At 32.2% G+C, this 13,817-nt stretch overlaps 1 protein-coding gene and 1 non-coding gene across 5 annotated transcripts; both read left to right on the top strand.

Annotated features, from left to right (window-relative positions):
• The first annotated feature begins 4,982 nt into the window (after nt 1-4,982).
• LOC125064742 lies at nt 4,983-11,267 on the top strand. Of its 4 annotated transcripts, none has more exons than XM_047671939.1 (6): nt 4,983-5,036; nt 6,250-6,377; nt 7,132-7,317; nt 8,404-8,577; nt 9,459-9,716; nt 11,085-11,267. In XM_047671939.1, exons 1-6 carry the CDS (start codon nt 5,015-5,017, stop codon nt 11,181-11,183), a joined length of 867 nt encoding a protein of 288 aa, XP_047527895.1. In that variant the 5' UTR covers nt 4,983-5,014; the 3' UTR covers nt 11,184-11,267. The 4 variants fall into 4 exon arrangements, with proteins under 4 accessions (XP_047527895.1, XP_047527893.1, XP_047527896.1 ...); XM_047671937.1 differs by having other exon boundaries at nt 4,997-5,036; nt 6,247-6,377; XM_047671940.1 differs by lacking the exon at nt 4,983-5,036 and adding an exon at nt 5,801-5,848 and having other exon boundaries at nt 6,247-6,377.
• A 1,111-nt stretch (nt 11,268-12,378) lies between these two features.
• Nucleotides 12,379-12,449, top strand: Trnag-gcc. The gene has a single exon. It is a non-coding gene; the product is annotated as a tRNA-Gly (tRNA).
• The last annotated feature ends 1,368 nt before the right edge of the window (nt 12,450-13,817 follow it).

Raw genomic sequence — 13,817 nt, 5'->3', positions numbered from 1 at the left:
GTCAGGGTATAATTATACGTTCATTTAAGCTGTTCAGTTCAGTTAGGTGATATTCCTTATCAAATTATAAGAAGCAATTTATAGTTGTTATGGAAAATACGAAAGTCAACGACCGAGCAAGGTCAAGTTATATGTTTAATTACCATATACACTCGGGGAAAGCTAATAAATCACTGCTAGAATTATTGTGAAACTGTTTCTATACTTACCGTTTATATTTCAAGACCGTTTTGAAGATAATTCAGAAGTGGCTAGTGTAAGAAATCAAGGCTTTTTCTTATTCGGTCCACTTCGACCATTAACACGGTTTACTTTGATCGTTACTTTGATAAGGGCCTCCTTTTTCTTCGTCAGGGGGATGGATTGTTATATATAAACCATGAAATTGACAATATTAGCCAACCCTACATGTTACATGTTGTATGTTACCGTACGTTTGTAACTTATAGTGTAAAGAAGATTTCGCATTTATTGATTTATAAATGAGTTCGATTACAATTGTAATGAACGTTTTTTTATGTATCAGGATGACAAAATAAATTCAATCTTGATAATAATTCTCCAACACATATAGTTTCTAATAACTTGCAATCATCTCATTATTTCACGTGACAGATCAATCTTTTTTTTTTTAAAAGAAGTATGTATATGTATTTGTGCCAGTCTTAAATAGTATGCCAAATAAAACAGTATTCATTAAAGTTCAACAAATTATTAAATAACTAATTACAACGATCATTTTATAAGTAATAATATAAAATAAATAGTTTCGATTATAATCATTATATGTAATGTTATATAATTATTACGACATCCTATGACATAACACCTATTGGACAGGGTTCGCTCCTTGGGGTAAATTTTCAACCAAAAAATCCGAATTTGTTTCGTAATCCTACAATAATATGCAAGTATCGTTGTTATTATTACACGCGGTTAGTATTCAAACAGTTAATAATTTTAATTAGTAATGACCTCACTCACTGCTTAGCTTGTGTTTATTTTAACACTTATTTCTCTATTTCTAACATGAGTAATTTATTTGACATTCTAAAGAAGAAGACAAAGTATTGTTTAAATATATATATATATATACTTTATTCAAGTAGGCTTTTACAAGCACTTTTGAATCGTCATTTAACAAAGTATATTAAGTGAAGCTACCACCGGTTCGGAATGTAGATTCTACCGAGAAGAACCAGCAAGAAATTCAGTAGTTAGTCTTTATCGACATTTAAAAATACAGTCACGTTAGTTAAATATGTATATGTATGTAATATGGTTTTAAGTTAACAAGTATTAACTCCACGCTTTTTTATCATCTATGTAATCTTGTATCGAATAATATGTCTTCTTTACCAAAGTATTTTTTACAAATTATTTGAATTTATGAAACGGCAAAGTTAATGCTGTCTTAATTAATCATCCACTTTATAAAATGCTAGTTCATAGCCACGGCTTTACTAGAGTTTTTGGAATTAGTCGTCAGGTCTTAGGTACAAGAAAGTGGCCTTAATCCTTCTTTGAGGTTAAAGTTTGGTTCATTAGAAAATATATCAGTTAAAAAACATACAGTTTTAGTTCAATGGTTTTTCCGTGAAAGCGTAAGAGACAGACAGACAAAGTTACTTTCGAATTTATAATATTAGTACACTAGTAAAACCTATTATTTTATTATATTGAATGTAAATTTAATTAAAATTTTAAGCTGTAGTTATTCGTTATAAAATAAAACTTCATAATATTTCAAATGTTCTTAAGATCGTAAACGAGAATTCGTTCCTCTTTATATTATCGCCTGGCTTAAGTTTAGGTTTTTTTTTTTTAATAAAACGTCTAGAGTGTTTTGTTTAAGTGTCTGACTAAACTTTTTCTTGGAAATCGTTAAACAAACAGCCATCATATAAATATAAATCAACAAAGACAAGTCTAGTCTTTTCTTCAAATTTCAATAACTACGAACTAAATAATACGTTTAAGGAACACTATTTTCTAAGCAATTGCAAATTTTCCGCCCTTGGATCGTGGGTGGTACCCTTTTGTGCGTGGTGTTTGCAGTCTGGTGGCTATGGATACGTTGCTACGTAGCCTTAGTTTACTAATACCCGATGTGTCATATGGTCAGCAAAATGTATTACTATTAGTATTTTTTAAATGTATTTCATACATAAGATCGGCGTCGTACGATATCCTATAAGAAAATACCATGGGGATGGCTGAATTATAAATTACTTTTTTTATTATAATTGCTTACATAACAGAATTATTATTATTTTTTTTTTTTCAAACTGTTTACAGCCGTATACGCATTGAGAAACACATAATATATATACAAAGATTATAGCTCATCGAAATAGAAACGGCGTACGTACATAACAATTTTCTGGAAGTTACCTATTAGGATTCCAAGATGGCTCTAGAACACATAAATCTACCGAATATTGCAGGTACAAGCCCGGCAAGGTGTCTTCATGACATGAAGGGTGTAAGCGAGGAGCAACGTGCTGGTTACCAGCTTTTAAGTTCCAAACCTTTGGGACATATGTACACAAGCTTGTTATTTACGCATACAATACCATACAATGTTAATTTTACCTGTATATGCAAACATTAATTTTTTACATGTTTCAAAGTCAAATTTGCTGTGAAGTCTACATTAAAAACAATGGTAGCTTTATTTCTATTTCAATCTTAGAAAATTTAAGTAAGTTATATGATACTTGAATTTATTTAAAATATATAATAATATAAATTAAAAAGAAAAAGCAATTGTTTTTCTGACGGTACCAATACAAGTTTGTACATTAATAGGCTGTTATTAAGCTTTGCTGAAAGGTGCGATGATTAGTTACTATTCTGTAACACTAAAACCTTGTCAGTGTAACGAACTTTTGAGAAATAAATTAAGAAAAAGTATAAGTCATAATTTTGATAAAATGATGATATAATTTTATCAACCTCGATAAAACTCTGGTAATTTTTTTTTTAATTAGTTGTCAGTCATACGTAAACTGTACCCATTAAAACCTGATAAGTTTCAGTAATATTAGTACTATTTAGTTGATTGCAAACCTAGGGAATGAGATGATCGCCATTTCGACCATTAAATAACGAAAATCACCTTGGAAATGAGATGATCGCCTCCAGGCTGTTTTAAATAACGAAAATATTTTTATTATTATTGTACGTGAAACCATGAAATCTATACTTGAGAAATTGAATAACAATATCCCGCTGATTTCCTTTCGTCGGTTCTTCTCAGGTCCGAGGCGTTAATTTCCGAACCGGTGGTAGATTTTTGACTATCAATAAGCAAGTGTAATCAATTCCATATTAAATAAAGATTTTTGACTTTGACTTTTTTAACGGTTAAAAGTAATTAGTAAAAAATCTGTATCATGTTGTGAGGCAGGCTTTGAATATGACTGTGAATGGATATAGAGGAAGGGGACGACTAAAGAAACGATGGATGGATTGTGTGAAAGATCATATGGCTGGAAATAATGTTACTTGTGAGATGACGTCAGACAAAGAAGTATGGAAGAAGGAGACATGGTGCGCCGACCCCAAATAAAATTGGGATAAGGGAAATAGGATGATGAATAAGAAAACAGTAAATATGCGCCAAAATTAGAATTATCCGGAGTAATATACCCGGGCGGGTGGGACAAGTTTACCCCCTAAGTCTTGGACCATAAGTGAGGCGCTCTAAATAATTTCTTTAAATTTTATATAGAAAGGGCACTTATTGCGCTTAAAACGGTGCTGGTCGTCCATCTGACTTTTAAATTCTATACTGGCGGACGGGCAAGGGGCAACACCGCCCGTATACATTGGCGTTGTAAGAAATATTACCCATATCTTCCGTTTTATTCCTTGTGCCTGTAGTTACACTGGCTCACTCACCCCTCAAACCGGAACACACCAATTTTGATAGTATTCCTTTTGCTGTAGAATAGATACTGAATGGGTGGTGCCATCCAGACAGTTTGTTATCGTCTAATAATTACGTCATTGTTTCATGTTATCAGTTATTTTTTTCATTCGGTAATACGTTTAAGAGTATATACATATATGTAGATATTTTAAGTCTCACGGTACGACGTCATAGCGCTATCAACCAATGGATCTTCTATGCTAAATCTTGAACTAGTAATTGTTATCTACACAGGCTGACTCACCCTTCAACCTAAAATAGAAAAGTTATACTACCGCTTAACGGCAAAGTATACACGTTCTTGAAACGTATTTCTAATAAATTTGTCTGTAAAACGTATTGTAAAAGCAGTGTTAATGTAATATTCATATACATTTTAACTTAAAATCGTAAATAAATTTAGAACAGTTTACCCAAGTTATTGTCGATATTTTGTCTTAGAAATTACGAAACGCGTATAGCCTGTTAGCTCAGTAAAACAATTCTAATATATATTCACTTAGCACCAATAAAAGCAATGTATATCTTCATTATAAATAATAGTTCTCAATGTTTCTCTAAGATGTGCACACAACAACAACAAAATATGTAGGTAGGTCGCAGATTATAAACAGATATAATATTGGCTTTTAAAATTTTGAAACGTCAAGTGTATTTCCAGCCAGTGTTTATTAAAATATGTACGACAGAAGTCATAATAAACGATATGTTTCAATCACATGCATATCTAGAAAAAAGTGACGTTAATTTTACAACTTACAAATCCTTTTCATTGTTTCTCATAGTTATCTTATTATTTAGCATCATTTGTATTGTATTACGTATATTAATGTGCTAATAAATACATCTGCCGCGTATCGTCGTGTATCAATAAAGAACCTAGTAACATTGCAGAAATTGAGCGCGAAAGACATAATGGCATTATAAAGGACCTTATTTAAAAAAAAAGAATATGTATTTTAAATCTTTAATTTAAGTGTTTTAAATCTTGAATTTGTTTATTGTTGTGTTTTGTTATAATAAACGGTTAAAATGGTGATGTGTAATTTATATATCGAAGACAGAAGTCATCGTCGCATGTTGATTTATTCTATAAACAGTAAGTACTCGTAGACAAAGAATTGTACGTACGGTTATAACAAAAACATACAAATTTTACCCTAATCAAAATGAACGTATCATAATATCCTGTGTTTGATAAACGTATTAAGCACAGGATATTATGATAATTTTAATATATCTAAGTATATTTAAATTTAAATTAATTTTGAAATATAAAAGTCAAATGTTTTCGACGGTTGAAAACTCTCAGTAACAACCAGTAAAAGTATAGCTGGACTCTGACGTAGGAAAATATCTTTGTTTTGATGTAGCGCACGGTTATTTGGTGCAATAAATAACAAACATAAATTTAAATTAAGAATGTGTCTAATATAATTATCTCTTTTTACCAAATTTTATTTAACTTCACCTACTTATTAATATGTGTGGGTAAAATCTTACATATAAATATTGCACACTACATTATGGTGCTCGTTGATTTTAACATAAAATAATATGTAGCCATTTTTGTGCACATAGTGTTTTTTTTATTTAATGTTTTTTTTTTTTTTTTTTAATTAAGTCTATTTTAATTGCCTTCGAGTTTTAGTTTTACGATCAAAATATCGATAAAAATAGCTCAACTAGCAACACTATAATAGAACATGAATACTTTGTACCTAAAATGTCGATATCTTGAAAATTCCACTTGATAAACCAGTAAACCACATGAATGACTTTATAGCCCATTATAATTGGTTAGTCGAGCATTTGTGTGACCGTGGGCTATTGTGAATTTAGTTATAAATAGGAGACAGCATGGCTTTGTATCATTACTGGATTGCTGGCTAGTCATGGACTCAGTATCAGGTAAATGTTAGTCCCGGAAGTTTTTTTTTTATTTGGAAAATGAGATCAAGGAACCAATTATTCGTTTTATTTTTTTAAATTTTTGTAATTGTCAAGTGTTGTGTTAAAAATATGCACCTTTTTATTTTCTTAAGTTATTTCAGAACATGTAGATTTTAATAGTAATGTTTAAAAGAACCCATAAATAAAAAATGAAATCAAATAATATTCTAGGAGTAAAATTAAACTAGCTTATTACATCTATTTTAACTGCAATATACACATTTTATTAATCACCATAAACATACCAAAATATAGACGATGCAAAAAACATTGTTACATGTAGGACAGAAAATTGTCTATTTAAGGTTTTTATTTCAGCTCAAGCTAATTTATTATTTATTATATTATATTCCCAGTAGAAAAGACGGTGCAACCGCATTCGTCCAAAAATGTGGAGGGAGGATTGGGCAAAATGCACTATCTGAGGGACTCATGTTGCGGGAAATGTGTCAAAATTATCTACGTATTGCTGAGTGTAATAAATATTGTGAGTTTTGACAATTATTTCTTGCTAGGCGATAGATAGTTTTAAAAAAGTCGTGTATATTTCATGCTGGTCGTTCAGATCTGATTAATTGATAGGTCGGTATATAATTGTTCACTCATAACATCACAATATATAAACCGCAATAATATATAGCTAAGTTTAGTGACCAAATTTAAAATATTCTATTAGATAAGTTTAAAGATATATACACTGTACAGTCGTGTAGTGTAGTCAGATACGTGTAGTGCACTCAATTTAGCCACGTGTGTAATTAGCATTAAAAAAACAAACGACAATTTCGCTTATGCAGAAAAATATGTTTTCAAAAACATATTCGCTATTTGGTTGCCGTGTGGAAGCGGATAAATGTTTTCCATCATCAGTTCATCTACCATAACTATATAAGTAAAATGAAGCTGAATAATACTTAAATGATTTTATCCCCATTAAATTGCAAAACATTTAATATAAAAACATTATTCCTAGAAGTACCGGAATACTTGATGGTAGGGCTTTGTGTAAGCCCGTCTGGGTAGGTACCACCCACTCATCAGATATTCTACCGACAAACAACAGTAATCAGTATTGTCGTGTCCCGGTTTGAAGGGTGAGTGAGCCAGTAACTAAAGGCACAATGAACCTAACATTTTAGTTCCCAAAGTTGGTGGCGTATTGATGATGTGAGAAGTAGTTTGAAGTTGCAATTTGGACTATATCAATTGCAATACTTTTTAAAAAAGGTCTTCTTTTTCAGATAGAAGCCATTGCCCTAATGGCCGTAGCGGTGAGCGCAGCTATAGCTATGAAGATATTTTCCAGCGAACAGTCCGGAAGATTGGTAGCACTGATTATTATTGCCGTCATCGCTGCAATCACTTTGTCCATCACCATTTATGCAATGGTGGCATTACTGAGAAACCAACGGAAACCTGTTCACTCGGTAAGTATTACGCAGACAAAAAATCTTCAATATTACATTACATTTACAGAGTGTAAATTTCCTGCTGCTGGGCTAAGGCGGATGCCTGGTCCGTCTCCCTTTGAGGAGAAGATTTGGAGCATATTCCACCACGTGCTCCAATGCGATTTGGAGTATACACATGTGGCAGAATTTCGTTGAAATTAGACCCATGCAGGTCTCCTCACGATGTTTTCCTTCACCGTCGTTCCTTCTTCACGAGATGAATTATAAACACAAATTAAGCACACGACAATTCAGTGGTGTTTGCCTGGGTTTGAACCCGCAATCGTCGGTTAAGATGCACGCGTTCAAACTACTGGGCCATCTCGGCTCTTTGTCAATATAGTCGGATAGAAATTGAAATGTATCTGAAAAAATATGTACCTTATATAAAAAATTGCCGACCTTTTTTGACAAAATATATTAAAGTTGTTTAAGAACGTTAATCACTCGCTGTATATAGTCGGTGTAACCAATGGTCCTACGCTAATAAGTTCTACGTACGCATGAGTTTATTCAAAGGCAAAGGCAAAATATAGGAAAATTATACCCTGACAATTATTATAAACTGTGAATGTACGCTTCTATAGAAAATATTAAATAATTTCTTAAAGTATCAATTCAGTAATTTTTCAGTATTATTCCTATGTCGTAAAGTGTTCATTTATCATGAATCGAAACGGATTATTTTCAAATTAAATAATAAACTAGTTTTTAACGAATTTGATTTTATAACCGTAATTGCTTTCGTCAATTTAAAAGCTAAAATTTTTCTTTATCTCGCTTTTCCAAGAAAATCAGGGTAAATAACACTTAACCTTGGAATTATAGTATGTTCAAGTTCAGAAACACCGACGTTACGTGGTTAAGAACGGCATATCACGCGATTGCTGGTTCTTAAATTACCGTTTATAAATTAGTCAAATCTTGTAACTAGAATATTCGAATATGTTAAAAAGAAACTAAATTAATCTGAGTATAAATCTTTATGAAATAGTTTGCTTGACGGATTAAATTTTAATATATAAAATGTATATTATTAATTACATATAACTTGAATTTCAGGGATCCATGGTTCTAGTGATCCTAGCCATCATCCTGTCAATCATCATCGGTGTGACGATGAAGATACGCGAGGAGGATGAAGTTAAGCTGAGTCAATCTCTATCAAAGTCCTTCCAATTGTCTCGGGAAGATAATCCAAGATACGTGAAGCTTTGGGCCACCATACAAAACGATGTACGTAACTTTTTAGAATATTTACTAATCGATATTCGTAGATTAGATTCATATTTAGTACTATGATTACAACACGAATTCTAATTTATTTAATTAGAATTCTAAATAATAATAATTGGAAAAAGAAGAGAAGAATATCTTGTCAGCTGTGGTAGGCGAAATGGTGACAGGTCGTGTTGTAGATGTCCATGGGCGGTGGTAGTCGCTTTTCATCAGATGAACCGCCTGCCCGTTTGCCACCTATAGCATAAAAAAGGTCAAAGTGACTTCAACACAGCAGAGTTTTGTGTCACAAAGGTAACTGATGAAAGTTCATCTCACAATCGGGCCTCGAGGCACGAGGCTTTCTGTTAACAATTTGAAAGTCTATCGTAATCGAATCGGAATGTAATCATTGCCAATCAGCCGAGTAGCTAGTCTACAAACGCAACAATCCAGTCGCGGTTTGGTTAAAGTCTGATCGGAATATAATCGAGATGGTAACGTAACCGTTATAAATAGTCGGTTTGGTCCTCAGTTACGATTAAGCAGGGTTATTTTTTTTCAAACAGTACTTAGTATTGTTTCGGTTTGAAGGGTGAGTGAGCCAGTGTAACTACAGGCACAAGGGACATAACATCTTAGTTCCCAAGATTGGTGGCACATTGGTGTTTTAAGGTTAATATTTCTCAAAACACCATTGTCTATGGGCGTTAGTGACCACTTAGGTAGCCCGTTTGTTCGTCCAGCTACCTTTATCAAAAAAAAAATAGCTTAGTAGCCTTTAACGTACAAAGCATTACACGAAGTCAATATTATTATTCACTAAAAATATATATAGGTACATATGGTTAAGTAAGAATTGAGTAAGGAATTCACTTAGAAAAATTTACAATTTTCAGTTAACTTGCTGTGGAGTATATAGCTCAGAAGATTATCGGAACCCAAATCTACCTATCTTCTTCCCCCCGGACGTGCCTATCTCATGCTGCCCGAACTACGACCCAAGTCGCTCCCAGCTGGTGCAGGAGCGGGAAAGAGAATCCTGCAAAGTTAAGAAGCAGTATTACGACATGGGCTGCAGTAGTCCGGTTATAGAGCTGTTTCGAGATATGACGAAGAGGGTGATGACCGTTTCAATTCTGCTGATTATATCAATGGTAATATATTTCTTACAATTATTATTTGTGCTCAGTCGTTAGTTCCGGAGATTGCCTCCTACTTCAAACTATTTTTACCTCTTCTTTATATTTGTATAGAAAATATCATTATTAAATTAAAAATGGTTTTAATACATTCAACAAAATAATTAAATGCCATGTTATTTATGAAAGTGCATGTGTATACCTAAGTGAAGCAAAAACTTTATATCTATTTTTTCGTGAGACGGCATTATGCAGAAGGAAAGCAGAATGCTAATATTTTACATTAAATTAATAAGATGACAACACTGGTCCCAACAAACTTCAAAATCAATTATGATTTTTTTGACATTTGGCTTTTTTTATCGTTACAATGTAAATGTATCCTCCAGTTGAGCCTCATTTTTCCTATCTGAAAGATAAGTTACAGATAATCAATTTATTTTATATTTATTTTGGCAAAGAATAACGGCCGAATCTCGACCAATCAGCGACCACTAGTTTAAATAATTCTTCTAGAAGCAGAGATACTATGCCGGTTAATACGACGATTTTGAGGAGAGGTCTTGATTGCACTATTTGAAATACACGTTCGTGTTAAGTAATACGTAATAAAATGATTAATGCAATCACTATAACCGTTTGTGGTTTGTTATCAGCTTGTATTAGGTGTATGGATAGCACGTATGTTATTTTAAGGGGACAGATTCGAAGTTTTATTCTCAATTGTATATGAAGTTTAGGACGTTTTCTATTTAAGACTTCGGTATTTATCACGATGTTATTTTTTTATTACATTAACAGCCTGTAAATTTCCCACTGCTGGGCTAATGCGCATATTCCACCACGCCGCTCCAATGCGATTTGGTGGAATACACATGTGGCAGAATTTCGTTGAAATTAAACACATGTAGGTTTCCTCACTATGTTTTCCTACACCGCCTAGTACGAGATGAATAATAAACAGAAATCCGCGATCTATGTAACGTAAAATATATAAAAATGGATGCGTATTGAATATCGCGAAATATTTACAATAATTATTTATAAGTCTAAAGCGTTTAACATTTAACAAATCAAGTAAGTTAACAATTTCATAAAACAACTTACCAAAACATATATATGTAAATACATATAGCAGTAATTTCACTTTTATTTAGTTGATGTACGAAAGAGTGTAGTTGAGAAAAATGTGGAGTTACCGGCACCTAAAATTTGTACAAAATTTCATCCCAATTGTTTGGGTGAAATATTCGTGCCTAGTACGTAAAATATATCGATACGGTGGAACTAGATATAAATTCAATTGCAAGACTTCATTGAAGTTCAAATATAGAACACATATATTATGTCTTTAATAAACAAATATATTATTATTGTCACCAGGTCTGGTTATCCATCCATGGTGCAATGTGGACTCGTTGGTGTATGAAACAATCAAAATGTGAAGATACTTCAAGAACGGAAGCAAATAGTCAACCATAAACATGATTCGAAGGGTTTTTTACCATGACTTATGTACCATGATATTTCTCGTAAACCTTTTTTAAGGTTCATTTTACATTAGATACCTAAGAGTAAAATCTTTTAACGTTTGTACAAAAATATTGTGTCATTGATAGAGTTTTGGAGTATCTCTTTGATTGTTTGGCCAAGAAAGTAAACTTCACATACTTTAAGGTACATAATTACTAAATTAATTCATGAAAATTTACTTTCTGTTTTTTTATATAAAAGGAACATACAGGACAAAAGTGACATAGCAAAAAAAAAAAACAAATTTCTATCGATCTCAACAAAAGACACGAACCGGCGAGCCAATTTTATTTTTTAATTAATGTTATTTATTTAAGCATATTTCGTAGGAATCCTTTTTGTTTTTAAAAAAAATATACGAATATGAGACATGTACCATATCGTTTTTTTTTATTACTAAAGTTGCGACAGCGCCACCTGTTATAGTTTAGTGGAACTTCTTGAACTTGGTCTACTTTGTAATAGTGGGCGATGTTAGTTCATCTTTTACTTTATAGATGGCATTGTGGTCGCATTACATCGACAATGTATTAATAAAGAAATTATTTATTAGTACAAAACTGTAGTATTTTACTGACTTTCAAAAAACATAATATTTTTAGGTAATTTTTTTTATTGATAATTATATTTGTATATACAAATGAATTAAAAATAGTTACTGTGTAAATTTCTTTTTTGTCCCATTTGCTGTCGAGGCCCTTGGAGTAGTAGTGCAAAAAGCTTCATTAAAAGTACAACACCTCGCCTTATTGTCTCCACTATACGGTGATAGGAGGGCTGGTTCGTTTTTTGCCCAGAGGATCGGAATTGCGAATCAACGGGGTAATGCTGCTAGCATTCTTGCCACCATTGCACGCGGTCGAGCTTTATACAGTTATTATTTTTAATTCACATTTGTATATATTTAAGGACTTAAAGTTAATAATTCTTATATAAATATTTTACATTACATTAACAGTCTGTAAATTTTCCACTGCTGGGCTAGGTCTCCTTTCCCTGTGAGGAGAAGGTATAGAGCATATTCCACCACGCTGCTCCAATGCTGGTTGGTGATTGTTTCATATTTATATATAATTATAAAATTAATCATGACATATTGGTAAGCTTCGACGACTATACCGCTATTTCCATAACTATAGTATCAGCATCGGTGGTTCAGTGGTAGAATGCTCGCCTGCCACGCGGGCGGCCCGGGTTCGATTCCCGGCCGATGCATCTGTTTTAATTTTGATACTTTAACTTCTACATATTTAGTATCTATATATATTTATTATCAATATATAACCACTTATTTATTGCTTAAAGTCGAAATTTCATAATTACTCAATTTATTTTGAAACAAATATCAGTCACTAATTAAAATTCAAAGCAATTAAAAAATAATTAACTCAGAATACGGTATAAAACTGTAATTAAGGAAAATTGCCGTCTCGATAGTGGCCATTATGCATGCACAATGTCTCCGCAACATGAGAACGTTCAAAGTTGGTTGCTTAAAATATGTGTTGTAATTAATTCTATAAAAAAAATATATGCCGGTAAGATATTATCATATATTTATACATGTAATATGAAGCCCTAAAACTGGCCTTCATTCCACTCTTGCCCGAGGGCTTCCAGGGCTTTAAACCCTGTGTTTAATTGTACCAATTGCTATGACAATCGGATTTATAAAATTTGATGAACAGAAATTCCACCTAGCGCGTATACTGTTAACAACCAAGTTGACAGTATACAAACAGCGAGAGGTATCGTGGGACACCCGTTTGAAAAAAAGTAGCAGTAGTTGTCCTTGAAACATATAGAGATATATATTATGTATTAAATAAAAGACAATAAATTAATTACGTTTTAAAATTAATTAAATATCAATTAAGCGATAAAATTTTGTCTGAATTAAAATAATAACTAAAAACAAATTAAAATAATCTATATACATTTATGTACATATGTAAATCACGAAAATATATATGTAATCTCAGAAACTATAATATCCACAAACTTGAAGGTAGATATCCGCTAAGAACGGATTTTTACTCCACCCCTAAGGGCGTAAAACGGGGTTTGGAAGTTTGTATGAAAGTCCTGTTTTTGAAGAGAGAGACTTGAAATTTAAAATATATGCTCTATAGATGATGTGAACGTGTACTATTCATGTTATAAATCAACTCCCTTTTAAGGTTGAATAGGGGATGGTAGTTTATAAAAATATGGCCCTTTACAGCATGATATAGCAGGATATTTTTGAAGATATTGCAGATTTAAAAAGCAGGGTAATAGCGGTTTGTATTATCTAATGACAAAAAAGCTGTGAACGTTGTATAGTATATATATTATAAAATTTTAAAAAGTAACACATAGAGCCTCCTTGAACTACTTTAATATATTTTTGAAATAATCAATAATTTCAAATAATTTTTCATCAGCACCACCAGACTACTGCCTTCAAAGTTTAAATACATCCGAATGCAATTTACTACCAATTAAAGTATTCTCATACTACAAGCCCGGCTCTAGGTGTGAATTAGAGGAGTGGAGGGGATGTCCGTCATATAACAAATTTGAAACAGAAGAAGATTGTAT

Source organism: Vanessa atalanta, chromosome 6, assembly GCF_905147765.1.
Source record: "Vanessa atalanta chromosome 6, ilVanAtal1.2, whole genome shotgun sequence".
Taxonomy (NCBI): Eukaryota; Metazoa; Arthropoda; class Insecta; order Lepidoptera; family Nymphalidae; genus Vanessa; species Vanessa atalanta.
The sequence above is the reverse complement of the archived record's forward strand: the minus strand, read 5'-3'. Positions and strand labels throughout refer to the sequence as shown.

What these genes read in the sequence shown, in the direction of transcription:
- LOC125064742 (XM_047671937.1), top strand. Translation starts at nt 5,015, where the DNA reads ATGTTGATTTATTCTATAAACA. An exon ending in TGCTGAGTGTAATAAATATT is followed by an intron (nt 6,378 to 7,131) that starts GTGAGTTTTGAC and finishes CTTCTTTTTCAG; the next exon opens with ATAGAAGCCATTGCCCTAAT. An exon ending in AACGGAAACCTGTTCACTCG is followed by an intron (nt 7,318 to 8,403) that starts GTAAGTATTACG and finishes CTTGAATTTCAG; the next exon opens with GGATCCATGGTTCTAGTGAT.